Source organism: Manacus candei, unplaced genomic scaffold (assembly GCF_025592945.1).
Source record: "Manacus candei isolate 608988 ecotype Guabito, Panama unplaced genomic scaffold, ASM2559294v1 h1tg000060l, whole genome shotgun sequence".
NCBI lineage: Eukaryota > Metazoa > Chordata > Aves > Passeriformes > Pipridae > Manacus > Manacus candei.
The window spans coordinates 5,981,712-6,008,357 of record NW_026138108.1 but is presented as its reverse complement, the minus strand read 5'-3'; the positions used below and the strand labels follow the sequence as shown (position 1 = coordinate 6,008,357).

At 41.8% G+C, this 26,646-nt stretch overlaps 1 protein-coding gene across 9 annotated transcripts in view; it reads right to left on the bottom strand.

Moving 5' to 3' along the window:
- The window catches only part of PTPN5 (protein tyrosine phosphatase non-receptor type 5), an 83,038-nt gene extending 58,824 nt beyond the window's left edge, over positions 1-24,214 (bottom strand). For 2 of the 9 annotated variants that reach the window (XM_051804018.1, XM_051804026.1), the window contains exons 1-2: positions 23,100-23,232; positions 1,276-1,386 (exon numbers count right to left, since the gene is read on the bottom strand). In XM_051804018.1, coding sequence (XP_051659978.1) covers positions 1,276-1,375 — 100 coding nt within the window. In that variant the 5' untranslated portion in view covers positions 1,376-1,386; positions 23,100-23,232. Of the gene's footprint in view, positions 1-1,275; positions 1,387-10,079; positions 10,105-13,067; positions 13,097-13,237; positions 13,645-23,073; positions 23,233-23,318; positions 23,464-23,565; positions 23,586-24,127 lie in introns of those variants that run through there. The other 7 variants (XM_051804021.1, XM_051804022.1, XM_051804025.1 and 4 more) reach the window with 7 other exon arrangements.
- Between the last annotated feature and the right edge of the window lie 2,432 nt (positions 24,215-26,646).

Below are 26,646 nucleotides of genomic sequence, written 5' to 3'. Positions count from 1 at the left end.
GTCATTTACTGTATATTTGTACATGTTCTACCACAATGAATCTTCCAATCATTTGGCACACTTACACACCACCTCAATAAAAACTTAAATAACACTGATGTTTTATGGCCTAGGTTTAACAGTGGCCTCAAGGGGTCTGGATAAGGTGTAAAAAACACCAAAAAGTGTAAAATACTAACATGACTCTCTTAGCTTATAGAAAAGAAATGCCATCAAATGAACAGCAAGCATTGACTGTTAGTTTGGCCAAAGCTGACCGCTTATATCTAAATTTGTAAAGAGAATGTAAATTTCCAGGAGAAATATCTATAGGTTTCAGGATTCTTACATAAATAATGAAAGATCACAGCTCATAAAGGGTTTCTAAGAAGTAAAGCATACAGCATGTGGAATAAACCTATTCACCTTACAGTTTATTTGCATACAAAACATTTTCTGCCCTCCAAACGCGCCCTAATAAAGGTTTTCAGCATCCTCTTTTCATAAACTAGGCCTCCCTCACAGTGCGGAGTTGACACCAAAGGCCCACTCACATCCAGCTGAACAGGCTTCTCTACCATAAAAACAACCACAAACTGCAACAGTCTGCAAGATGGTATGAAAGGCTGGTCCAGGGCAGCATTAACTGTAACCAGTAAATAAATCCACTAACCAATAAAAAGAAAAAAAGGTTTATATACACTGGATACATGATTCAAAGTACAAAGCCCAGTTGCTCCAAGAGCCCTCACTGTGCAGACAGGAAACACTTTCCTGTAAGAGACAGAGTATATTTAGAAAAAAGTCCAGAATTGGAAACACCCACTTCCTTGATGACTAAACAAAACTAATTTACTTACTGCTTACCACAAATAAATAAATTTTTTAAAAGTGTTTGAGACAGCTATGGACTGGATTCAAAAGGACTTTCTAAAGACCTTTTAGGAGACAAAGGCTCAATCCTCTAGGCTTCCTTAGAAATCTGAGCTAGAAAGAATTTCCTACCCATCAAGTAGGCAATGGAGGTAAAATGGACCCTTTGAATGACATGAGAACCACAGCTAAACTAAAATATATACACCACTATAAAAAGATCTAGCAAAAGCGATGTTTCACACTAATTGGGCATTGAAAAACATTTAAAACTTGCAATGAATTTTCCTTTCCTTTTTTTTTTTCCCTTGTTCCTTTCTTTCTCCAAGAAAATTAGGACAAGTTCTGAAACAGTGTATGGGTGTATTTTTCATCTGTACTGAAGGTATAATATGATTATCTCATCTTCCTTGTCTTACTTACCATCTGACTTGCACTCAGTTCTTTCAGTCACATAGTAGCTTGGTTCCAATGTCTGCTCCAGGACAGATGGTCCTCTGGGATTATCATTTACGTCCTTCATGCACTAGAATCCTGAAGAATAAGTGAAAAATTGAAGCTTTAACACTATCAGATGTCTAAGAACCATTCAGGGCTAAGAACCATTCAGGGCTTTTACACACAATTTGTCATGACAATAAATTCTAAAAGACCATGATGTGATGTTCATCCATAAAGAAAATGTCAAGCCACTGAGATGTGGGGGGAGGTCAAATACAGAAGGGAGATGAAATGTATTCCTGTATTGTTACTGATACCATTGCTTTTGCTTATTCCCTGCTTACAGGAACTGGAATCTGCCTGAAACCTTCCAGGTATTCAAAGGGTATGTGCCATAAAATCTTTTAGTGTTTAAGGAAAACGAAGCAATCCATAAGCTAAGCTCTCTTAGGAGCCACCTGCACCATATGGAAAAAGCCTTCACCTGAAATCATAACACCCCATTTCACTAAAATCTCAGAGAGGGTTTAAAGGTTTGTGAGTACAAGAAAAACCCCTTACTACTTATTTGTGAAGGACTGTTGAATGTGTCATACTCATTAAGCAGCGGGGTTAACTGAATACACAATTTGGAAACAGTCCATCACAGCCTCAGAGACCGTGTGTCCAACACGCCACTCAAACATGGCAAAGACATGGGTAAAGACGGTCATGCAGGCATGTAGAGAGAAAGTGACTTCTAGCAAACTACAAGGACCTTTTCCTTCTTCACTCATTCAGCTAAGGGAGATGCATTTTTTTGTCCAGATTATGAAGTGCTCTGCCTTCAAGGCTTATGTGATTTGTCATCTACTTCTAAAAGACCTCACACTGCAAACGTCAGGCAAGTTCATTCACAGTCTCATCTGAAGTCCACAGACCTGATACAACTCTTTGAAAAAAATCACCTCATCCTATATAGCCCATCTTAGCACTAAGCCATCCTCTGGTAACCAGGACAAGGGATTACTAAGTAAAAGGATGCAACTGGTTGTAAAGGCCTGGATACATGCTGTCTCTTTCACTTGTAATACAAACATAGTATGGAGGAACTATGTAGGTCCAAGAATAAGAATTACTGTCTGTGTACACAATGTGTGTCAAAATGTAATCCAGAAGTTATTCTTAAAACCAGAAAAAATAAGCATAAAGCACACAGATGGTATTTATACTTTTATAGCCACTTAGAAACACCTCTCCCTCCTCCACAGGAAAATATAACAACCAATTATTTTCAGCTAGATGTTTTTATTAAGTTTGTTTTCTGATGTGACTTCTTCAGTCAAAGCTCAAAACCAGAAAAGATGTCTTGCAGGAAAGACCCAAAGGGAGTCACCCTTCTTTTACAGAGCAAATGCCATTAAAAACAACTAACAAGTACCATAAAAAGATGGTGTGGATAGTTCTGAGTATACCATCAGCACCCCCACTGCTCTTCAAACTTGTTGATGACATAATCACCAGTTCTGTGCAACAGCTCCCAAGAGACAGGCTTTGCAGCACACTCACCTCACTCCAGCAGAATGGCCATGAGGTGTGGAACCAAGAAGTAACTGGAGTTCATAAGGGACTGCCACTGGATAAAAGGAATTGATGCCTCTTGGCTCACTACTGAAGGTCAAATTGTATCCCGAAACTACATCAAGTGATCTAATAAAGGATGCTACACCTCCTTATACAGCTCTCCTTACGCTACCTTTTTGTGACACGAAGGGCTCTGATATCTGAACAGGTTGCCCCAGCATAAAACGTTATTACTTCTGTTAAGTGGAAATGTAATTAACTCTGCATACTCTCAGTCCAATGTGAATAGAAGACAAGATAGTTAAAATTCAAGCCAGAAGTGCTTAGTGCTTTCACAAAAGCCGACTAAGAATGTGTACACACAGGTGCTGTGTTCAGCTAACACAAGGTAACTTGACCACACTCTCAGTTTTTAACATAAAGCTGTTTGCAATGACAGTAGCCCCAAATGCTGTTCTTTGACCTTCTGTAGTGCCTGTGGTTTACCACAACATACAAATGCTAGTATAAAACTGTTTTCTTTAAACCCAGTGTGCAAAGAACTTGGTATCACGTCATTTCCGGAGAGGCCAAATGAATATGAACAACTGTTGGAGCTCTGTACTCTTCTAGAGAGTTCTCTCTTTGTAAGATATATGCTACTGTTGTAGTGTGCATTCAGTATAGGTGCCTTGCTAGAGAATTCTTTTCTCTACACTGACTCCAAAGTCAAACATTTCTCTTCTACTTCCTCTTTCCCCATCATATAACTTAGGGAGAAGTGTGGTTTTACACTGTTGAAGGAAATAAGCCCATCTATTGCCTAACATGACTCAATTTCTGTCTCTCCAACACCATGTGAATGATCAAAAGAAAATACCACTAAAGCAAGGACAGTTAGGAATAACTCCCGCCTCTGAAAATGCATAAAGGTTTATTCTCAATTAACCTACACCTTGCAGTTATTATCAATGTAAAACTGATGTGAAAACAATATTCAGATTTGGCAGCATTTTACACCTACTTTACAGTGATGTCAAAGTCATACTTCCATCTGCCCATGACTACAAGGAAAACTGTGAAGGCCAAGTAGTTTTACTCACCTTAAACAGTAAAGGCAATACAACTGCACGACCTTCCTTTTAAAACTCCTGCGTGCCCTTTGTTATTCTGACATGAGCAGCTAAAACTAGTTACAGGAGCACTTACTCATGTGCATAAGTGCCAGCAAAATCAGGCTTCAAGTTAAGGGAAGATTTCAGCACCTAATTTTGCACTGTGTGAAAACTCTAGAGGATGTGCCACAGAGGACTGAAAAGCAATTACAAAACTTCTAGTACAAAGTACTCCGAAGCACATTCAGACTATTTCATGGAAGCAACAGGAACTTTACCTTGTGCTTTGAATGAGGAAAATCTCGTGTTTTTAAGCTACTGAGATAATTTTTGCTGAAAACAATGACATGATCTGCCCAGATCCAGGCAAAAAACTGTACACACAGTTATCTGGATATATACCCTGGCACTGACAAGAGTGGCACAGTGGGTTAATGTACAGGAGCATCATCACAGAAGAGTAATGCAAATCCAGAGGGTGGAACTCAAAACTATTAAATAGTTTATTGCTACTGTCCACTTTTTCCCTGTTCTGGGAAGGACACAGAATCTCTCCCAAAGAACATAACACATTCAGGCAATTTGTAGTGATGTCATAAGATGCTCCCTCACTCCATCTACAACCCCCAGTCAGACAAGACTATTTGCTTGAAAAGAGACTACATGGAGCCACACACTCTCCTTTAGTCCTTACATTCCCTTTTCTCTCTCTTGAGAACAGACAAGCTGGAAGACTGGGCCAAGTCTCCTGGGGCAGAGGAGCAGAAACATGTTATTAAAATAAAATGCGCACATTAGTGGTTTCTGTCTTGGGATCTGAAGACCAAGTTTAATTAACCACCTTAGTGGAAAGCACAGTTTATGTAATGCAGACTATCTGTGGACTGTCACCCCAGTCATTCCACACAACCCCTTCTAACTGCTAGTCCACAAAATAGCAATTTTTACTGGTAAAAATATTGTAACTAGGATGAGAGATCTAGATGCCAATTTACAGAGAGATCAAGAAAGAAGAAACAGGTGCTTAAAATAAATAGAGACTAATTCACATTACACTGGGTGTTAAATAGCTCTGTAAGGGAAATACAGCTTTGTTACTTCTTGAACTCATAAAAATTAGCTTTTCATCAGACTTACTCAGTGCTAAATGGATGCTGATGGATTCTGCCACTGTCAATGAGAGACTGTCCTGGAAAACATCTGAGGACTTTGGTCTTTTTCTATCTGCATTCTGAGACTCTGTTTTCTGTAATATTGTATGTTTGTGAGTGTTAATGAAAAGCACGATAAACTTGGAGAATTTTTAGTTCTGGGAACAACAGAGGTCTGTTCATCGAATTCTTGATCATCTGGTTGTCAGGCCACAGAACTGTAATGTAGCAGTTTGAGAGTCTGTTTTTGGTTTACTGTTTCTCCATTTTCTTAAGATTCAGATCAAGACACTGTCTAAATTCTGCATATATAGAGTTCTTAGCTCAGTGGGTCCTTAATATTTCTTGGAGAATTTAAATGAGTCCACTGTCCAAATCATCAACACTTAAGGTTCGCTTCATATTGAGTTTTAAGATGATCTAACCTTACACTTCAGCAGAAAGAGAGGGGTTTGTTTCATCCTGTTCACTTTCCTCTACTGCATCATATCCCTCTGTCTCCCCTATCTATGCAGCAAAAAGGCTGCTGCTTCAGCTTAAGAACTGACAGAAAACTAATTAATTTGGGGGGTGGATTAGAGATCACTGGAGGAATGAAAAGGAGATGCTCTTCAGTGGAAGCTCACTGTTAGATTAAATGCTAAGGTAAACTGCACTCTGCTTACAGGGATTTACAGGACATCCCTGGGTGTTCAGCTCAATAGCATCTACATGTACATTTTAAAACTATAGCTAAGCAAGTACCAAATGAAATTCAACTCATTTGTTACAGCATCCTAATTTTTGTGAGTACCTCACACCAATTTTATCGAAGAAAGTGAGATCAGATCTCAACCAGGACAGTTGAATACAAAACTTTCCAACAGCATTTCAACTGGAAAAAATTTTCACTCTTCTAAAAAACTGTTTTCCAGCCATTAAAAAAAAAGTAAACTCAGATAATTACACATGATATGCACAGCTATCTTAGTGAACATTTATAGCAATTGCTTGAAATTCTGATGTCACTCACAATAGATATATCAGCTGGTAGTTTTAAAAACTTGATTGTATATTAAAAACTATGACCAATATTGTTTTCTGTGCATAGAGATAAACATCCTGCTCAAAGATCTGAACTCCTATTTAAAAACAAAACCAAACATTAAGAATAAAAAGCACTCAGTATGGTTCTGAGACACATATGTGGCTGCATTGCATATTCCCTGCCTACACTGACAGTGTGGGAGCTGTTAGTCATCTAATGCGCATATTTGCTTGGCACGATGCCTTTACTTTCATATGCAGGCAAGGAAGATGATCACCAGTTTATTGTATCCTTACATCTTTGTTGCATTTCATCAATCAGCATGACCAGGCCCTCCCAACTCAAACTACAGGGTGTTAGGAGTCAGACCAGCTCAAAGTGAAGCCCAAGGCCAGGGAGGTTGTTAAGCACATCTGTAAAGCCAAGGGTGACATTTATATTCATGCTGTTTATACACATTTTCTGGTGGGACCCAACAACATGTTTATTTAAGAATAAGGACCTTTTATGTAGTAGAGGCCGAATTTAGTTTTGCTTTCAACCCTAGTGCAGATCCTTTTACTATTTTCAAGGACATTAGAGGTTCTCAAGTTAACTTGCTTTAACTTCTGCTCTGCTTCCATTTTGGAAGGACTTGGAGCAGAACCTGGATTTAGTTTTCAAGTAAGGCTGTCATAAAACCTCTTTGCCCCAACTACAGCAGGATCAGACATACCCCATCATTCTGGCATCCCTTAAAAACCATACAAAACACATACAAGAGAGGTGTGCCTTGTTAGTGTAATGTTGATAGTGAAATCTGAAGAGGAAAGGAAGCAGAATTTTCAGGTGCCTCAATGTCAGACTTTGAAGGAATCAGTCTGGGCATTTCCCCTCCCAATGGCCTTGGATGCTGCAAATTAGTATTTTACCATGAGGTATTTCACAGTGCAACCTGTTTTGTATAGAATTAAAGCACCAGAGCACATGACACACAAGGGAAGGAGTGTCTGGAGTGGAGGTAGCTCATGATGATTCTTAGATGTCTCGGTGGTGAAACCACTTCAAGCTGACTGCTGTATTTATGTCAAGAAGAAGTCTCATACTGCCCTCTCCACTGCAGAAACTGGCAAGGCCAGCCTTCAAGGGCAATCTGGAACTACCTTGCAGGACCTCTTTAAACCCCTTCCTTATTCTAAGTGCCTTTGGCAATATGGGCTGCCATGTCTGCTGGTTTAGACCCAAATGTGCACAAGGTTAGATTTCTGAGGACTGCAGCACTTTCATGTCACGTCTGCTGACTGCACTCAGAGTGCTCATATTTAGGTGAAGAAAATAGTCTTTGACAAGCAGGAATTCAGAATAGGTAAGATCTGGTTTGATATAGTGGAGCTCTGTCTTTAAATTCTATGACGGTAAGGCAGAAGAAATATGTGGGAAGCATCCACAATAATCAACCATCTCAAGTTAATTAGCAATTAATTTAGTGAGGTACTAAAGTCTAGCAAAGATGAATCCTGAGAGATTCTGGTCACAGTTACCCTGATGTAAATCTAGATTAACTCCTAGAGAGAACATCAATCTCCATGACAGTTACTTCAGATTTACATCCAGCTATTCTGAATTTGTGCACTTGTTTTCACAGCCGTGTGGGAGATCTGTCTCAACACAAATCAGCTCTGCTCTCCTGCAGATTCTGCAAGGTACATAGAGTTACATTTCTGTAAAAATCCAACCTCAGTGAAATGGGGAAATTAAATTCCCCACTCTGATGAAACCTAAGCCTCCCACATAACAGACAAAAGCTCCGCTACAGAGCCTGCCACTACCAGTGGTCACAATATCCCCCTTAGTTCTCAGTCTTCACGCAGTAAGGATAATTCCCTCTCCCTGGATTTCACAAAGCACAACAGCAAGTATTGAAATTACTACAGTCTTTTGCCTAGGACTCTTAAGAGTATTAAGAATATCTGATCCACAGAGTGCACAGTTTGGAGTCCAGTCTTACAACCCTAGCAAAATCCACATAATCTTTCAAGGTCATCTTTCTAAGAGGCTAAAGAGGGGTAGACACCTTCTGGCCATTAACACTGACACGTGATATACACTGCAGCTGCATCAAAGAAATTTGATATGAAAAAAGGAGTTATTGTTCTGCCACATGGCCCTTCACCCTTTTACCAATTTTATTCAGCTCTGCATCCACCTCTCTGCAATTTCCCCTTTCTTTTTCTCTAAACTAACCACTGGATAAAACGATGTAATGTCCATTCTCACCCACATGAATTTCAATACAAGTGGTGCAGCCCTGGTCATGGAATTCTAAGCTAATCAGATAAGGTGCATGTTGGTCTGTGTGCTTCTGGGTGACCCAAAGTACAGGTCATAAGTAACAAAGAGCAAAAACATATAATGGGTAATATACAAATGCAAGTACTTAAGTTTGAATTCAAAATATGTCCAGAGAGCTTGTGAAATGGCTTGTGGAAACCTGAACAAATACTTAGAGTCACTTTCGCTAGATGGTTTAAGACCACATTAAGAACTTGCATCAAACTCAGCCACGTGAGGATTTTATTAAACAAACATAAATTTCTCTATACCAGCCTTACTTTGAAAGAACTGGGCACATTCCTACCCCCGTGCCACTGACAACTATGTTTTGCACTGCAGATCCAAACTGCCTCACCTATGTCTATCCTTTGCAGGAACTGAGTAAAGGTAGCCAAAACTGTCGTAGTTCCCAGCATTCATTCAGTTCAAAAGGTGTACGTCAAGTACATCCACAAGTCAGTCAACCCACAGCAGAAAACACAGAAGAAAAATACCATCACTAAATAAGCTTTGGTTTTCAGTAGTAATCTACAATTAAAAAAAAAAGTAAGCTATTTTTGAGGTTAATGTTAAATTGGGGGGGGAGGGCAGCATATTTTCAATCTATAAAATTGCTTGAAAAGGGACAGTTGTTTTTAGAGTGAAGCATTTTAAATGACCCACTAACTCATTTACTCTCTCTTAAAAAATAAAAAGAAAAGGAAAAAAGAGCTAGAATTTTACAAGAAATATTTGTTCTCACTTAAGTATTTAAATGAAGCGGCTGGAAGGTATTTGGCAAGCAACAAATTTAGGGTGGTTGATCTCAGATGATATTTTATCTATGAAGGCCAGGGTCTTACAGGTAGAACTCTCCAGAACTATTTACCATTTGTGAATTTGTCTACAGATACAAATTATGTCACAGTATAGAAGGATGAGTATTTTAAGAATAACTATTCCAGAATGACTATGTCAATACATGAAGTTATTTAGAAAGTTATTGCACAATGATGCTGTATGGATAATGTGTAAATAGTGCAGAATATTGTATCATATTACAATAAAAACAATTCAACACTTTTCTGTGATGAAGCAAAATAATCGAGTCTCCAGATGTACCAAGAACTAAGTAAATCCCACAACAACCTATAATGCTTATCTCAACCTCCATGAAGTTACTGAACAGAAACAAAGATAGAATTACACACAAATCTCAGACGCCTTTTCTGAACTTAACTGAGCTTCACCAACAGGTGAGACAGGAATTCAACTGGTTACTGACAGCTGGGCACGAATATCCTGCATAAGTTCAGGAAGAGTAAGCGGACACAAAGCAATCTTTCTTTGTACTGTTTCACCAGCTGACTCATCCTCATTCCTAAAGTACAGCACGAAAGCAAAGTAAAACAGAATCTCTCACATTGTCAGAACCAAAATTGTTTTCTATAATAACAAGAGACAGACTAAAACCAAAATTTGATGCCAATTCACAAACTGCCATTAAATTTCCAGGAACCCAGTCCACCAAGGAGCATACTGCACCCTAGAGAGTCTTTAATGAATACTGTCACATTTGCAATAGGCTAGTTAAGGTTGTGTCAGCATTTAGGTTATAAATCCCTCATTATATGTTAGCAAAACATTCCTGAAGCTTACCGAAACATGATATACAGGATTCCAGTCTGGAAGGGAGGTAGTGAGAAAATGTTAGTACCACAGTAGATTGGATTTCATGTTTTAATTTAAAAATACAAAACAAGAGAAGCTTTGAACCATTTCAAGTTCCAAAGGCAGAGAGTATTTTGGCAGGCATTTAAGGCTGAATCCTGGAGGTGGTAAGAGCCCTTGACTCTAATCTCAGTGGACATATGAGTCGCCAGCATCCCCCCAAAGAATGAGGGATCACCAGTGCCTGCGGACATGTTGATGGGCATTACAGCTCGTAGCTGTTTCTGTGGTCTGGATCACAGCCCGTCTATACTTTCTCTGTTATTCTGTGTTTAGAGAGTGTGATCCTTCTTTCATCACAAGGCTGAAGATACCTACACTCCAGGGTCTGGAAGATAAGCACTGTAAACTTGCAAACATGATGAAATATACAGTACATACAAGAGTTTTATGAACAGAATATATTTTGCATTAGATGGACGATTACTTTCCCCTGGATGTTTGTATGTGGTGTATTTCACGATATTGGCATTGTTTTTATAACTACAAAACATACTGTATCCAATTTGGGATTCCTACTGCTTCCAATCCCACCAGCTGGAGCAGAGTGCATGCTTCTGAAGTCTAGTTCTTGGAAAGGGATTGCAGTAGCGGGGAGAGGAAGCAGCATTAGACATCATTAAATGGTCTCAGAACTCAAGTAAGGCCAGTAAGGTTGAAAATAAGGATGGTAAGCTCATAGTAAAGCCAGTAAGTGTTTCCAGTACCAAATGGAGGCGCATTGGTTGACTGCTTCCATCCTTTGCTGTCCTGAGTGCCTCTAAATATCTTGTCATACACCACTTTGTATCCTTCAATACTCCTGTTACCTTCACAAGGGTGCACATATGCCCAAGAATGACCTGCAGTGCCTCAGGCCTTGGCTGCAGCCAGGTCTGTCCCACCTGTGAACCCCAGCCAACCCACAGTGGGGCATGCAAGGATCCCCCTTTTATCCTGCTTCATGCATTGTGGTTGTGTGACAGGTGACAGCACACTGGTACTGGGGCTTCAGGGCCATGCCACAGCCTCCCCTGCTTGTTGCTGGGGTTTTTTGGTGGTGTTTTTTGGGTTTTTTTTGACTCGCAGCTCAGCATTGACTACTACCCCTTTAAAGCACCCACCCCTTGAAAAAAAAGCAATATGGCTCTCGTAGAGTCCAGGCTGTGTAGCTCAGGAGGCAGGGGCAACCTCCTATGACTTTTCTTGGAAAGGAAGTTAGATATAACAGCTCAAGTCCTAGGTCAGGACTCAGTAGCTCCCCACGCTGTCCAATGTAAGACTTCCCACATTAGGACAGTATTTTCTACATTTTACTAAATTGTATTAAGTATTTGGATATTACAAGCTACCAAAGGGCCACGTAAACATGCACATGAAACATTACCAGTTTTGAAAAGCACACCGCATTTGAAAAACTTATCCATTCACAACATACTAACATTAAGACCCTGTAAGTCAACAATTGACACTTATCCTGACTAGCAATTACTGATGAGAAATCACAACGTAACTCAGAACCTGTTTCACACACTGTTGTCTCACACCAGCATAAACCATGGTGAGCCTGACCTTCATGAAAAATTTCCCTCTTTCTACAAATAGGCAGTTTACTGACATAGTAAATGAATTTTATGGAGGATTCAAACAGAAGGCAGACAATGCTCCAGAAAGAACATGTTTCTTGTTTCCAAATGGTATCTTCCTGTTTGCTAAACAGCCGCCTTCTCAGGTTAAACTGACCCACTGATCTTGGGGTGCCGCACATATCTGAAGGGAGCAGAACTGGTTATGCCAAAAGGATGAATGCACCATATCAAACCATCAGTGTATCACTACTGTATTCATTTAGCCTATTGCTGCCACAGCCTTAAAAATTAATGAGTTCTTCAGGGAATATACAGACATAATGCTCAAAGCAAAAGAAGCTGCTGCCAATACTGTTTTCCTCTTCCCCAGACACCACTTCAAATCAAAACAGAAGAACAGCTTTTGCCTCCTAGCTGAGTATCAGGATCCTTTCAGACAGAAAAAAAATACCTATGGTCTGTGTGGACAGGCCTTGAAATTTCCCAGCTTGCCAGCCAACAACACCTAGTCTGACCTTGTTCCCTGTGCCACCTGTGGGATTTCTGCTATCAAAGTTAAACATGAAGAGAAACTAAGCTTCATTTTGGGGTAACTTCTGAAGTTATCTTGGTCCAAGTTTTATGAAGATGCTAAACCTTGCTTTATGAAGATGCTAAACCTGCATACAACTAAAAGGGGTGCTTACTTTCTCCAGCTCTAGCACTGACTTGGTTTCTCACTTTTCCTTTTCTGTGCAGTAGTTAACACCCACAGATATGATATGGCATATACACAGAAACACAGGTCAGTAAAGTCGTTTATGTAAGACCCCTTCTTTAAGGAAACATCTCACATAAAAGGGAACATCAGCAGATGGGGCCCTGCTACTCCATCATACTCTTCAAATGTGAAAGCCTGGCAGGTGCAGAGGGGGAAAGGAACAATCAGTCTCTCACCCTTTCCAACTCTTGCTTTTCATGGCACCAATGCACACAAAAGACACAAAAGAGAAACAGCTTCTTTTGCTTTCCAATCCCTTTGCTTCCCCAAAACCACTCCACACATTAACCAGTGTCACTGAGAACACTTTGCCAGAAAAAGGTTTAGAAATCCTCAAACGAAATGCATTAAGCATTCAGAATTATCATCAATTAACAGCTCCAGAACAATGCACGAGGGATTAGCACAGCAGAGGAGCTTTGAAATTTACACTGATCTAAGGTCTGAGACCAATTCTTGAGCAACAGGAAAAAAAAAAATACCTCTCTAGGACAAAGGACCAATACCATGCAAATCACTGTGATTAGCAAGCAAGGCTTTATCTAGCCTGACATGTTAGCAGGATCTCAGATTTCTGCTCATCTTTACCTCTGGTAACTTAGGAAGCATCAGCACCTAAAAAAAAAGAAAACTGGCAATCACAACCAGGTAAATGCAATTCTTAACTTCAATATTCCAGGAAATTGGCCTAAAAATGGCTGGATGGATTAATGTGGCATTTTCCAGGACCAGTACATCAAGATGATATTTCCAAATACCTGCTGTGTTCTCAGAATCAGAATGATGTCCACAGCAATCAGTTGCAAAAGAGTAAGAAACCAGAAGCAAATTACTTTCATGTATCCTGTAGTGGTGGCCATCAGTTCATTTCGGCCCATGATAAAGTCCCTCACAAACAAGGGATTCTATAGCTGCTGGGAAGAAGCTGCTTCTTTCATAATTGGACAATACCAATATAAATCAGTAGCTGCTAATCTGACAGGATGTAGTGGAGAGGGAGGTTTCTACTTCCCTGGTTTGAAGCCTTTGTGGCAGAAGGTTACTCAGCTCTTTCTGAGAGGAAGGGAAATACACAGCTAGAGGAGCTGACACTTGGACTGGAGAGCTGATGGACACAGATGGACAGGGTGAAAGCCATGCAGAGAGTAGCAGAGGTTGGTATCACCTGGAAAAAAAAATAAGGAAGAAAAGCTTGCAGACACAGATAGGAAACTCTGTATTCCAAACTGGAATAAACATCCGGCTTCAAGGACAGACAGTGAATTAGCTCAGAGATTTACTCTCAGTTTTTACTTCTGTTCAGCATCAACAACCAAGGGAGTAAGCTGGATGCCTTAATAAAGCAAATTCCCAAATGACAGCAGATGCTATTCCAGCTAGCTTTGGACTGCCTTCTCTTCCCAGTGTAATCACCAATCGCATAGGCACAGCTTTACAAATCCCAGGCCACCAGACAGACATCAACAGGCTGTGAGAGAACACAGTGAAGCCAGAGTTAGCATGAACAGAACTTTTAAGTAAGTTTGCCAAGCAGAATAGAATCTTTTTCTAAATCCTGAATGCACAATCAGTGGGCTCTTCTGTCCAAACACTGGAACCAGCATCATGACTGATTCAGTATCTTACAACTGGCACAATTTTTGGGGTTAAAAATCCCCTTTATTAAAGTTAATAAGTGTAACTTTAAAGTCATGCCCAGGACTATAACAAAGCAACAGTTCTCAATTTAAACTAATGCAAACTAATCTAATGTAATCTAATTCACTCAAGGATAACAGATTGAAAATTGATGTTCTGAGCTGCACAGACTACACTGCAAATAAAACTCTGTTGCTTTAATTGCTGGTTCTCTCATCACTACATAACTTTAGACCACTGAATCTCCATTTGTGATCTGCTGCCCACTGGCAACACAGAGAACTGTAGCAAGGGGTCAAAACTACATCCAAGATCTACAGTGTTTCCAGTCAGGAGTCTGAGGGGTTAGGGTGCCAGAGAGCACACAGGAAATTCAAAGGGATGATGTTTTTTTCTCTAAAAAATTCAGGTCATACACTGTTGTACATGATGCATAAAGCTCAAAAAAGTTAAAAGAGCAAATGGCAGTGCCTGTTTCAGGGACAAAATACATAATTAAGAAATTTGGGATGTTAGCGAATGTACATAGCATGGAGAATATTACACATGCTTGCAGTAATTTACCACAAAGAACAGAGTAGCATCTGAAAACATGGTTTAAGACAATAAGTAATGGGCTAAATACACATAGCATTTGGGCACTCAGCTCCTTGTGTATGTCAGGACAAGTCAGGCATCATGTAAGTATAAGAGAAGTCCTCCTCTAATTCAAAAGAAAATATTAACTTTTTCAATTATGTGACCATTCTAAACAGGCTCTGAAGATGCGAAAGCAATCACCAGCAGAATAAAATAGCCATTATATGTTTTTTAGTCATAGGATTTGTTACAGTACTTCTTGAAGCTCCCAGCAGTTTCATAACAAAGTAGTCACATCTGCAGTTTCACAGAAATGATCATGTCTGTGCCAACATTTCATCTCACAAATGTTTGCAGGCTGTGATTTCCATGTTTGGAAGAGGACTGAAACAAGTCAACTACTTAAATTATTCCACCTCTCTGGCTTGCTATTCTCAGACTTAAGGAGCAAAGGCTTCAGTCAGTGTAATGGAATGGTGGCAGTGATCTCCACTGGCAAGGGAGGCTCTGCTCCTAAAGGAGACAGCTACAGCCAAGCCCCAGGCTGGTAATATACACTGCAACTCATACTGAAAATGAGGGAACAGATGCTGTTGAAGTACCAAATGGAAGACATTCTGGGAAAGAAATAAACCAAATCTAGCCGTACTCAACCAGTCAAAGTACAGGAAGGAAGCAGGAAGTCTCTGTTTCCAGAAGTAAAAAGGGCTATGCAGAACTATTAGAAAAAAATGTACTGCCTGATGAATAAAATGGATTCTCACTCCCAGAATCTCTGGATGATGCTGAAAAAAACACATACTAAGCATAATTTATTTACCTATATTATAAAAAACAAACACAAACAAACAAACCAACCCCCAGAAAACAAACAGCGAGTGTAATTCAGTAAATTCAAAAGTGGTATCACATATCCAGGGGAATGCTTCAAATAATATCTCTGGTAAAACAAGTACTCTCTTACGGAGGCTGAATCAAGATGCTTAGCTTTCTTCTAGTGTCCTAACCTAAACATTATGACCTAAATCTTGCAAGAGCACAGAAAAATGAAATCTCAAGCCCATATGGATTCTCACTATCATTAGAAGGCCTGCAGTGGTTTGTCTTCCATACTATTTTATGAGAGTATAGGCCTAAATTTTAAATAGCCCAAACTTTGTTCAAGCCCAGGACACCAGTATGAGCTGCAAAATTTTATTACTGATTGAGAAACATGGAATGCATCCAGGGAGATTCAGTGACCTGCCTTTTGAACAGGCAGCTACTCAACAGAGAATTGTAAGAACAGTTCTCCAGAGTGACCGTGTGGAAAATCTGCTGTTTGTGCTGTCACCAGAGCTGCACAGGACAACTGTCGACCTACAACCCGTGGACTGCTTGTCACAACCCTATTTGCAGAAACCAGCCAGGATCAGTGAGCAGGTTCAATAGACTGTTCTCATCTCTTGTACTTCTCTCAGCCAAAGAAGAAACTTCTCAATTCCTCTTCTCCCCATCCCCTTAATGTTCATTTAACAACTGTCGTTCTACACAAGCAAAGTAAAGCTGTGGTCTGGGCAAGCTGGTGGGTGGCACGAATGGGACTACAAAAAGCAAGGTAACTGTTTGTTTAGCTTTTTTAACCCTACCTCCCAAAAAGACACAAAGCTTGTTATACTAGTGGAGCCTTCCCCTTAACTTGCAGTCACCTCCACCTAAAAAAGTCTGCAATGCTGTTGGTTGCTACAAGTCTCCTGCCATTGAAACAGCAGGAAGAGAAAGAAGGTAGTAATAGGAATGACCTGCTTTTACAGACTGCAAGTCATCTATTATGAAAATGGTTATTATTTATAGCAACTGGGAGATACAATTCAGAACAAATACCCTCACTGTGCAAAATTCTGAGCTTTTTCCCCCCCAGAAGTTTTGGTTATTCAATGATATCTGAAAATGTTCTCTGCGTCTTTACAAAATGGCAGCATTTTTTTTCTAACAAACTCTAAGATAGTGTTAGAGGATTATATCTCTGGTGTTACAAACAGAATATGGTCTCCCACTGAAGGGGAGTAGCAACTATCTACAGGAAAAAAGGAAACATTTCTCTAAGGGTATGAACCACAAGGACCATTATTTTCTGGAGTGTGGAATTAAGGAAAAAAAGAGATACAACCTCATTTTGAAAGTGAGGTATACATTGGTCCAAATGAATTCAATATCTAAATTCATCTAAGTGGCCCCTGCTAAGAGGTGAAATCAGAAGGGAATTAAGCTATGCATGAAACAATAAGTAGTATACTGTAGTTTCAATAATGAAATAAGGTATGTACAACCTTAATATTACTAAATACAAATGGTCCTGTTCAGTCTTCAAGGATGTGAAAGTTTTGAGTTTCTGCTTCTAAGAATGTCAGAAACAACAGAGGTAGGCTATTAAAAAACAAATAATTAAATAACTGAAGGTGACCAGAATATCACAAATTATATCTACTCAATAAAAATATTCTTTTAGAAAAGATTTTCTATTTAGATCTAGGTTCAATCACAATTTTAGAATATATTTTATCTCACTAGCACTGAATTTGTTATAATATGTCTTTTGACTCTCCTTTACAATGACTTCATAGGCTGATGTGGTCCCAGAGTGCAAATTACTGTCAATTACTTCAGAGCTTGATATGAGAAACATAACTTATACCTTGTGTATTATTAAGTAAATCTAAACTGCTCACTGATTTTTAGCAAAATTTCTACAATTCTGAAAGGACTATTTCCTACAAGCATCTTGTTTGTTGTTTTGCATCAATAGTCCCCCCCATTCCACATCTGCTCCTCCTCTGCCATTTATTTAAAACAATTTTATGCTTTACTCACTTAAGTTTACAGACTAGTGCTATTCTTATACCAATTTTCAACATCTAATTCTTAAGAGCACATAATGAAAGTTATCTTTACCTGTACCCCTTGCATTGGGTAAATGTATATACATCTCCAGACACACAGAACTCACGGGGTCTAGGGACATGTCGATTTCTAGGTATAATTCTGATTTCATAAACATACATTTCAAGAAGTAACAAATGTCTGTCATTTTCTGCTGCAGTAGTAACAAATGATACATCATTACCTGAAGAAACAGCTGTAAATACAAAGCATTCACAGAATCACAGAATACTCTGAGTTGGAAGGTACCCTTAAGGATCATCGAGTTCAACTCCTGGCCCTGCACAGGACCATCCCCAAGAGTTACACCAGGTGCCTGAGAGTATCATCCAAACACTTCTTGAACTCTGTCAGGCTTGGTGCTGTGATCACTTCCTGAGGAGCCTGTTCCAGTGCCCAACCACCCACTGGGTGAAGACTCTTTTCCAAATATCCAACCTAAACCTCCCCTGACACAACTTCAGGCCGTTTGCTTGGGTCCTGTCACTGGTCACCACAGAGAAGAGATCAGTGTCTATTCTCCTAAATAGAAAGTATTCTGTTCACTACACATATACTGAATAAACAAAACAGTGCATATGTAAGAAGATATTTAACTTTAAATTCTCATATTGGGTTCACAGATGAAAATGCATATCTTTGCCAAAGCACATGCACTTTGAAGATATTTGGGCTCTTGTTATACCTCTACTTGCATTGTTATTGGGCTCCCTTTGTTGTTTTATTCTCCTTTAAGTTTAGACTTGATTTCACCAACTCCTGGAATAGTAATTTTAATCTAAGGATCTGTCCACACACAATAGGCACTCTGAATATTGAGGCATATACACATTCACAGCCTGTTTCAGTAAGAGGCAGGCATGCATGCATGGAAAATAAGCTTGGTGCACTACTGTTAGCAAATTTCCATATGTAAATTAGCCCTCCATCTCTCAATGACATACATCCATCTCCTTCATCTCTCAGGGTACTGTAGGAATGCAGGCCGGCATTTGATAACGGCCTGCTTACAAATAGAAACACACTTTGCAAGATTCTTTCTGCATTTATTGTTTCTTACAAGTACTGTGTAATGAAGGTGAAAGGAAACAGAAGACAGAGATAAGGTTCTTCCCCTTTTTGAAAGGGAAAAATCTAAGTCCACTGGACTTGCCCACTATATATCCACTGATTTTTCCCCCCCCAGGGCACTTATCTGCCAAGGATGGTGGTGGGTTTTGTATTTAACACTGGGGCTACAACTGTGCAATGTATTTCAAGGTGTCATATACAGTGTTAGCATCCAAGACTCCTAGTCCACTCTAGTGATCTCTAGCCCACTATTAATTTTTTTCAGTGAAATAACTCCTTGTAAAGTCAAGGGCATCTAGTCCTCCTTAAGACTTACAATTTCAGACTAGACTATGGTGCCATCTTATGCTGTCAGTGTCTGCCAGGAACTCTGGAGTTCTATCCTCCATCAGCTTCTTTAAGGAACATTCTTATCTGGCACAAAACTGCTGTCTTCAGAGTCCTGAGTGCTCATCAGCACTTTTAATGAAACATGAGCTGTGGACAAACGAGTGGTAGAACAACTCTAGTGATATATGAATTACATTTGAATGATTTTTTTAAAAGCAACGTAATTTAGACTAGCTGTGCCATAGCTTATGCAGGTTGATGAAGCAGTGGATGCACACAGACATCAGTTTGGAGAGTGACTTGTTAGCTGTGGGTGTGACAGTGGGCATAACTAGCAAGGAGCAGGCTCTGCACACTGCAGGGACTAGTACCTTCCCACTGAAGCTTTCAAAACCTGTCTGAAACTATGCCTCATCTAGAAGTACCAAGTTTGCACACATAGTATTATGAAGATAGTTTCCATGCTAAACACATGCATGCACATAAAAGATATTGCATGCAGTTTTCACTCATTCTAGCACTCACTGCTATTTGAGCTCAGCCTCAGATATTCTTTTCTAAAAGATGGCCTAAATGGCTTTATTATATTGTCAAGTGGTTGTCAAGGCTAGTCTGAAGGTGTTTATCTGATGATAGATAAGGGAGGTCACAATCTCTCTGTAACTTAATCGAGCTGCTTATACCTAAAAGGTGAGTTTGCATCAAACACAAAAGTTCCCATTAGCACATACAGTTGTGTCCACAGGTCAGAATTGCTATAAGAATACAGAAGGTTGCACTATCTAGATGTTATACCCACCCATAAACATGGCCGTGAAACACAGTATGAAGCAGTTATGATACTGAATCACAAAGAAACAAGAAGCAATTTTTTTATGCTAGAGGTCCAACTCTTAAAAATATTAAATATTTTGGGCAGCTACCCATGACCTTAAACCAGGGTCAGACTTTACTTTCTATTACACCCATCTCTCGGAGCTGCAAACAGGGATTTGAACCCTACTGAAACAAGGTAGGAAAGGCTTCTCCTGCTCCAAACAGGTTAAGAGTCAGGTTACATGTAGCAGGTCACCAAACAAGGGAGGGTGAAAAGGGAAAAAGACACAAACCAATAACATACCACTACTGTCATTCTAGATGGTCACAAATGAGGACTCTTAGAGCACAGGAGCTTGAATTTGATTTCTAACAAGGAGATTATTACTATACTAGCTCTTTAAAATGTTGCTCAAAATCACAGGACAAGTTGGTTCCATAGGATTAAGGGAGGAGTCTGAAAAAAGCATGAGCTCGATTGTGAGATAAAAAATCCTGTCACCTTCCAGAGATATTCAAAACACTCGCCTTTCTTAAATATCAGGGCTCACTTGTTATATGGTAGCACACATACATATAGCACACACATACTCTGCATCTCTTCTGGTCTTATTCTGCTAAAGATGCTTTTAGTACAAATCAACCCTTCAGTTCTTAAATTTCACTTGCATGTTTTCTTTGCAGGAAGTCTCAAATATTCTCTAAAGTAGAAACACTTTACCTCTGAAAACTAAAGATAAACTCTATAATCATCAGTTTAAACCAAGAATCCATTCCTTATCATAGGTTGAATCTCGGGTCACATCAGTCACATTTTGCTGTGGCCCACACAGGATAAGAAGCAAACCGAAAAAGAACTGTGAAACTGTGAGAGCAAAATTCTCAGTCATTTTAGTGAAGCTGGGATTCTGTTATGCACCTTTTAAAAAGCTACAAGTCAGAAAGGCTGTTCGACAAAAGCCTGCAGGGCTCTAGTCTCTGTTGCCTCTTCTGCCTTTTGACTCAACATCCCACAGGACAGAGTGATTTGGTTAGGCAACTAACAAGCAACCAAACCTGGCAAAACTACCTGACTTCTGGCAAGGATTGGTTTGTGGACAACTGCAAGGTAAATCCGAGCAAATGGAATTCTTCAATGCAGTTTGTTAGGCAAATTTAATCATTTTATTCTTGGAACAGAGATTTCCTAATGGTACATTATATTCACTCCCTTTATTGAACAAACCTAACTTCCCTATCTCATCTCTTCTGTTGACAAGCTCAAAACAGAGCTATATGGCTGACTGTTTTAGACAGAGGCAGAAAGTCAGAACAGAGGGTTTTATTCTGCTGTGCTGCAAATCAGTGTAATTGCTAGTGCTGCAGCAACATCTGCCTTTCCAGATACTGAGAAAGCAGATACTGGAAAGCGTCCTGCTACATAATGGAATTTTGAGATCCAGAAAACAAAATAAATGCTTGTAAAAACTTCTCATCTTTTCCCCACTCTGCCTTTTTTTTTTTAAAGCATAAACTGCACAATAGAAAACAGCCCTTCTATTTCAAACCAGTTTAGGTACTTAGAAGTTGTACGTGCTTATTTCCTTTTGCGCTTTGTACATTAACAATATCAATACCAAAAGATGCATGTTATAATTGTTCAGATTTGCATTCTTTTAAGTGTATTCTGCCATTTATCACACTAAATTGTTACTGAATTGATAGTTTTGCTATTTAAAGGCTCCTGTTCTAGTTTTACATGCATGACATCCAGTTGGCAACTCTTTCTACAGTGGAGTAACAAATATTTTAAAGCTTATCCCTTAAACCATAACAGTGCTAAATAAGCAGTAAAAAACCCCCTACAAACCAATGACAAAATACTACAAAGAATAATGTCTGTTCAATTATAACAAAATGAATAAAACTAATGTGATGTGCTTACCTTTCTGCACATACCTACTGAAAATGTTTGGACTCATTATACGCAAATGTAAAGTAAGAGTTCTAGTGTCCATTTTATTCCCATTGAAGTCAAGGAGCTAAATTTTCTCTCTCAATAGGCACATATTGAGCCCCTGAACAATCCTTGGCTTTCAACATACAACCCTAATTCAAATATATCAATAAAAACATTGGCAAAAATCATTACATTCTGCTACTCCAAAGGAACAAACTGGAAATGTAGGGCAAACAGTGAGAAAATTTACTTCAGATATTCTACACAGTAAAATCCAGCACTCTGTCATGTACCACACAACTTCTGAAACCAACGTGAACCCTGGGTCTGTCCAAGATTGGAACCTGAGCCATTAACTGCATAATTCATACAACAAAGAATTTATCATATCAAACTGACTAACATTGTGATCAAATAAAAAAAAAGTTGCTTCCTCAGTATATACAACATTAAATTAAAAAAAGAGGGTAATGCAGCCACGTTTCTTCTGAATCTGTAATGTATTGCTCTGACACAAGCTCAGAATCTGATCATCAGCTGCAAATCTTTGCCGATCAGGTGGCAGCCACACAGTTGGATCCGAACCTCTGCAACTTTGTAAAAAGAGCTTAACCTACCAAATTTCTTTTTTCCTTTCTAACATAATGTAATAATCACAGTCTCACCAAAACGTAATTGAATAACAAGATAACCATATGTAAGGTTTGAAAAAAATCGTCTTAATTGCAAATGAGCTCACAGGGCACATGTGAATTGTCTTCTGTTCCACCCATAACTCCACCAAAATCCAGCTGCACACAAGTCTCCAGCTTCCCAGCACTTAATTACCTACCACGGCAACTATCCCGCTCTCAGCACTGCCATCTAGTAGAAAGCGGCAGCGTACCATGGGCTGCCTGGAACATCAGCTCTCAGAGAGCAGTATTCCCGGAAAGCATCGCAAAGCTGTTGCTGCTGCTAAAATTTTAACTGCACCCGGTAGTTAACTACCGACTGTGCCGGTTCGAAAGCAGCCTCCCCCGAATCTCCCACCCCTTCGCGAGCAAGATCCGCTAAGCGCGTACACCGGCGTCTGCCCCGCGTATCTTGGCGTTCTTTGGTGAGGGAAAACGGGAGAAAACCCCCGGCCCTGCGCACGCCGCCACCGCGCCCCGGGCCCTGCGCCCGGCGGGCAGCGGGAGAGCGGAGCGGGCGCCTCGGGTGTGCGGCCCCCCCAGCCCTGCCCGCGGGAACGCGAACGTGAACGCACCGCCGGCTGCTCCCCCCGGCCCCAGCCCCTCGCCCGGCAGCCCCTCCGCGCACCGGCCGGGCTGATGCGGCTCGCCCACCTCCAAAACCCGTCCTTCCCCGGGGGACCGGGCTGCCGCTGTTGCATCTCTCTCCGTGCAGCAGGACGAAATAGGAAGCGGCTGCAGGAAAAGCCAAGCAAAGGAGACCTGTCCCGCCCGCCGCCCCCGCCACCCGGAGGCGCAGCCCCCGGCGTGCAGCCGCCCCCCGCAGCCCCGGGAGCGGCCGCCGCAGCACGGCACAGCCTTGCCTTGCCTTACCTCGCCGCCCCGGCTCCGGGGATGCGCCGCCGCTGCCTCCGGTGCCCGCCCCCACCTGCGCCGTCCCTCCCAGCCCGGCGCTCAGGTGCGGAGGGAGCACAAAGGCAGTGCCGCCCGCTGCGACGCGGGGAGGGGAGCAGTGGGTCTTTCCTCCCGCGCCGAGCCCCCAGCCCCGCTGCACCACACCGCTGGCAGCCGCCCGCTCCGCTCCCCTCCCCTCCCCTGCCGGTACCGAGCGCCAGCCCACCTCAGCCTGCTGCGGGGCCGCCTCCCGCCCGGAGCCGTCCCACTTGCCCCCAGCCGCCCCTCAGAACCCCCTCACCAGCCCCCCCAGTGCTGCGGTTGGTGCCGGCACTACGGAGCGCCCTTCAGCCCCGGGAAGTTCCCCAGCCCCGGGGGGAGATGAGGGGGACACACCGCCCCACGTACCCGCCCGCCTTTGACACCCACTGGGCTCGTTTCTCCCTCACGCCGCCCCCGCAGCCCCCGGCAGACAGGTACGGGCAGCCCCCCCAGCGCCGGGGGCACCGGCCCCTCCGCCAGACAGGGCGACTGTCGCCCCCCGCCCCGTCGCCGCTGAGTGTGTGTGTGTGTGTGTGTGTGTGTGTGTGCCGAGGGGGGGGACAGGTGACGAGCGGCAGGAAAGAGCCGTTCTCTCCCCAAGCAGGAAGGTCTGTAGTGCAAAACCGCTCCCGCCTTCCCTCCCCCCCGTCTCTGCAGATGCCCCCGGGGAGGGCTGCGAGGCTGGCAGCGACAACAGCCGCCCCCTCCCCCGGGAAAGCTGTTCTCCCTCCTTCTCCCTCGCTCGCCTTCTTTTCAGCTCGGCCGCTTGACTGACAGGGAGCCTTCCAGCGGCCGCCCACGCGCGCTCCCGTTTCCCCTCAGCCGGAGAGGGAGATGGCGAAGGAGAAAGCATGAATGAAACAGGCAGGCAGCGGGCGGGAGCAGCCGGGCCAGCCCCCGGGCGGGCCAGGGCCGCTGCCGCAGTGCTGCCCTGGGGGCGAGGGCCCCGCGCTCGGCCCGGGTGGGTGATGAGCTGGCGGGCAGCGATGGGGACCCCTCGGCCCCGCTGCCACTCCTCAGCGTGGGTTGCCGGCGGCCGCAGACTGCGAGCGGCACCCCCAGCATCTCCTCTCGGAGGGAGCCCACGGGCCCTTTGAAGACACTGCTATACCTGCTCTGGCGTTTGTTCCCTCAGGTGGATGGTTGTTGCCTTCTCACACCAGGGCCATGACTCTGGCCTTATACGTAGGCATCTGTAAACTTACTTTACTCCACCAAAGGCAACCCATTTTATACTGTAAAAACCAGAACCTAATAGCTGGACTAGGACTCTTGGCCGGAAGTAATAGAAGGGAGAAAGTGATCTCAAAGATTGCTTTAAGACCACTTGGTTTTCCCAGTGATTAGTTGGTACTGCAGGATAGCCTTGTAGTCCGTTTTCCCCTAGGATCAGTTGTCCCACAGATGGTTGTGACTTGTTAAACACATACTTCACAATCTCTGGCTGGAGACCAGAGGTTTTCCCAGTGCTTTGGCATGATTATTGCTGAGTTTGGTTTGTGGTGTTAGTTGTAGTAGTCTAGCTTACTGGAGAGTCAAAGGATTAAATGTTCAGGTAATGGGGGCCTCCTAAGTCAGTGAAATTATCTTAGTGTCCATTCACTGAAGGTCAGTAATTCATTAAAATTAATTAATATTTTATGCATTTTCTTAACTTTATCTATTGAAATCCTTGATTAGAAAACCCAATAGTATTTCTCTATTTAAATCTTACACAATTTAAATTGAGCAGGACATTTTCTACTTCTGAATATGCATGGAATATTTTGTTATATGCTGTTAGATACATTGCATGCTGCACTTGAGACAAATCTGCATTTGCAGTTACATAATCAATAAACATGGGATTTCATCCCATGAATCTGGAATCAGATTCTGAGCTGTTTTAAATCAGTGTGCCTCCACAAATTTAATGCCTGCCAGAAAATTTGTATCCGCTGAAATTTTAACCTCTGAATTTAAAAAAGCTCTTTTGGATTCATATGATGAGAAGTGTCTTAGTAACTTCATTTTTTAAATTTTGCATTTCTGAAAACTGAGTGCACAATAAAACATTGTCAAGCCTTTTGCTATAAAATAACAAATGTATTGTTATAATTTAGATAGGTCAGTTCAATTCTTTATCTATTTGTTTTATAAGGTTCTTATATTTGTGCTAATAGTTCAACATGACTCACCTACAGTATATATCACTGCCACAGCTGTTGTAAACCTTCTTCTGAGTCAGAGAATGACTTTATGACCCAGAATTCTGGCAGTGAGTACTATCCTAGCGATTTTCCCAATTAAAAGAGAACTCGAGCTGGTATCAGTGCAGGGTGAGTCAGAGTTTGATGTAAGAGACAAAAGCTAGACTCATCACTTACTACTGGACTAGCCTAGTATTCTCTTCCCTTCCAAAAGTCAGTGTCATAAAAACCTGGAATGAGGTTGTCATGGGACCTCCTTTTAGAGTTCAGAAAGACTGCAGTGGACCACGGAATTAGTTCTCCTTGGTCCCAAATGATCCTAGTTGCTGTACCAGTCATCTATTGCTCATTGCTGTGGAGTGCACTGCAGCTTTGCAGGAGTGTGGGGCCAGCAGCAGCAAATAGCTGAGAGGCAGCAGGGCTTCTCTGTTTTATTCTGAGAAACCATTTTGCTTCTTGGGCTTACAGAAGTGCAGGAGGTATGACATTAAAATCACATGTGCTGCCACATGTGGTTCTCTGAAGGTTTTTAGCTGAAAAGCATCCCAAATCTACCTGAACTGATTTTGAATAACAAAATTTGGATACCCTGTACTCTGCCAACTGCTCACTGCGGAGAACATGCCGGAATAGGTCAACCAGCTACTCTGTTAAAATTATATCAGAAGAAAAGGGGCCGTATTTTGGGATTGAGTATATAGCTGAGCCACGAGGGCATGATGCCCTTGAGTTAGGCTGGTGGCAATCTGGGTTTGTTCTGGTGTTTTGTCACCCTGACACAATTAGGAAGGGTTTAAGTGTGAGATTGTGGTGAGGCTAACATCACACATGGGGCAGAATGTGAAGGGTAGAGATTCAGTGACCAGTGAGCTGAGTTTGTTGCCAGCTATGCCAGGGACATCAGTGTTGACTGTGGCAGCAGCTCTCTCCTAGGCAGGCAGAGGTTGCTGACTTGGGGTTACAGCTGGGATCAGGGTTGAACTTTGAGTGAAGCATGGCTGATGAGCTGAGTTTGAAGTAGTGTTCAGAAGGTGCTACCTACATAAGTTTTGGGCACCCACTGAAATGGTTGTGGA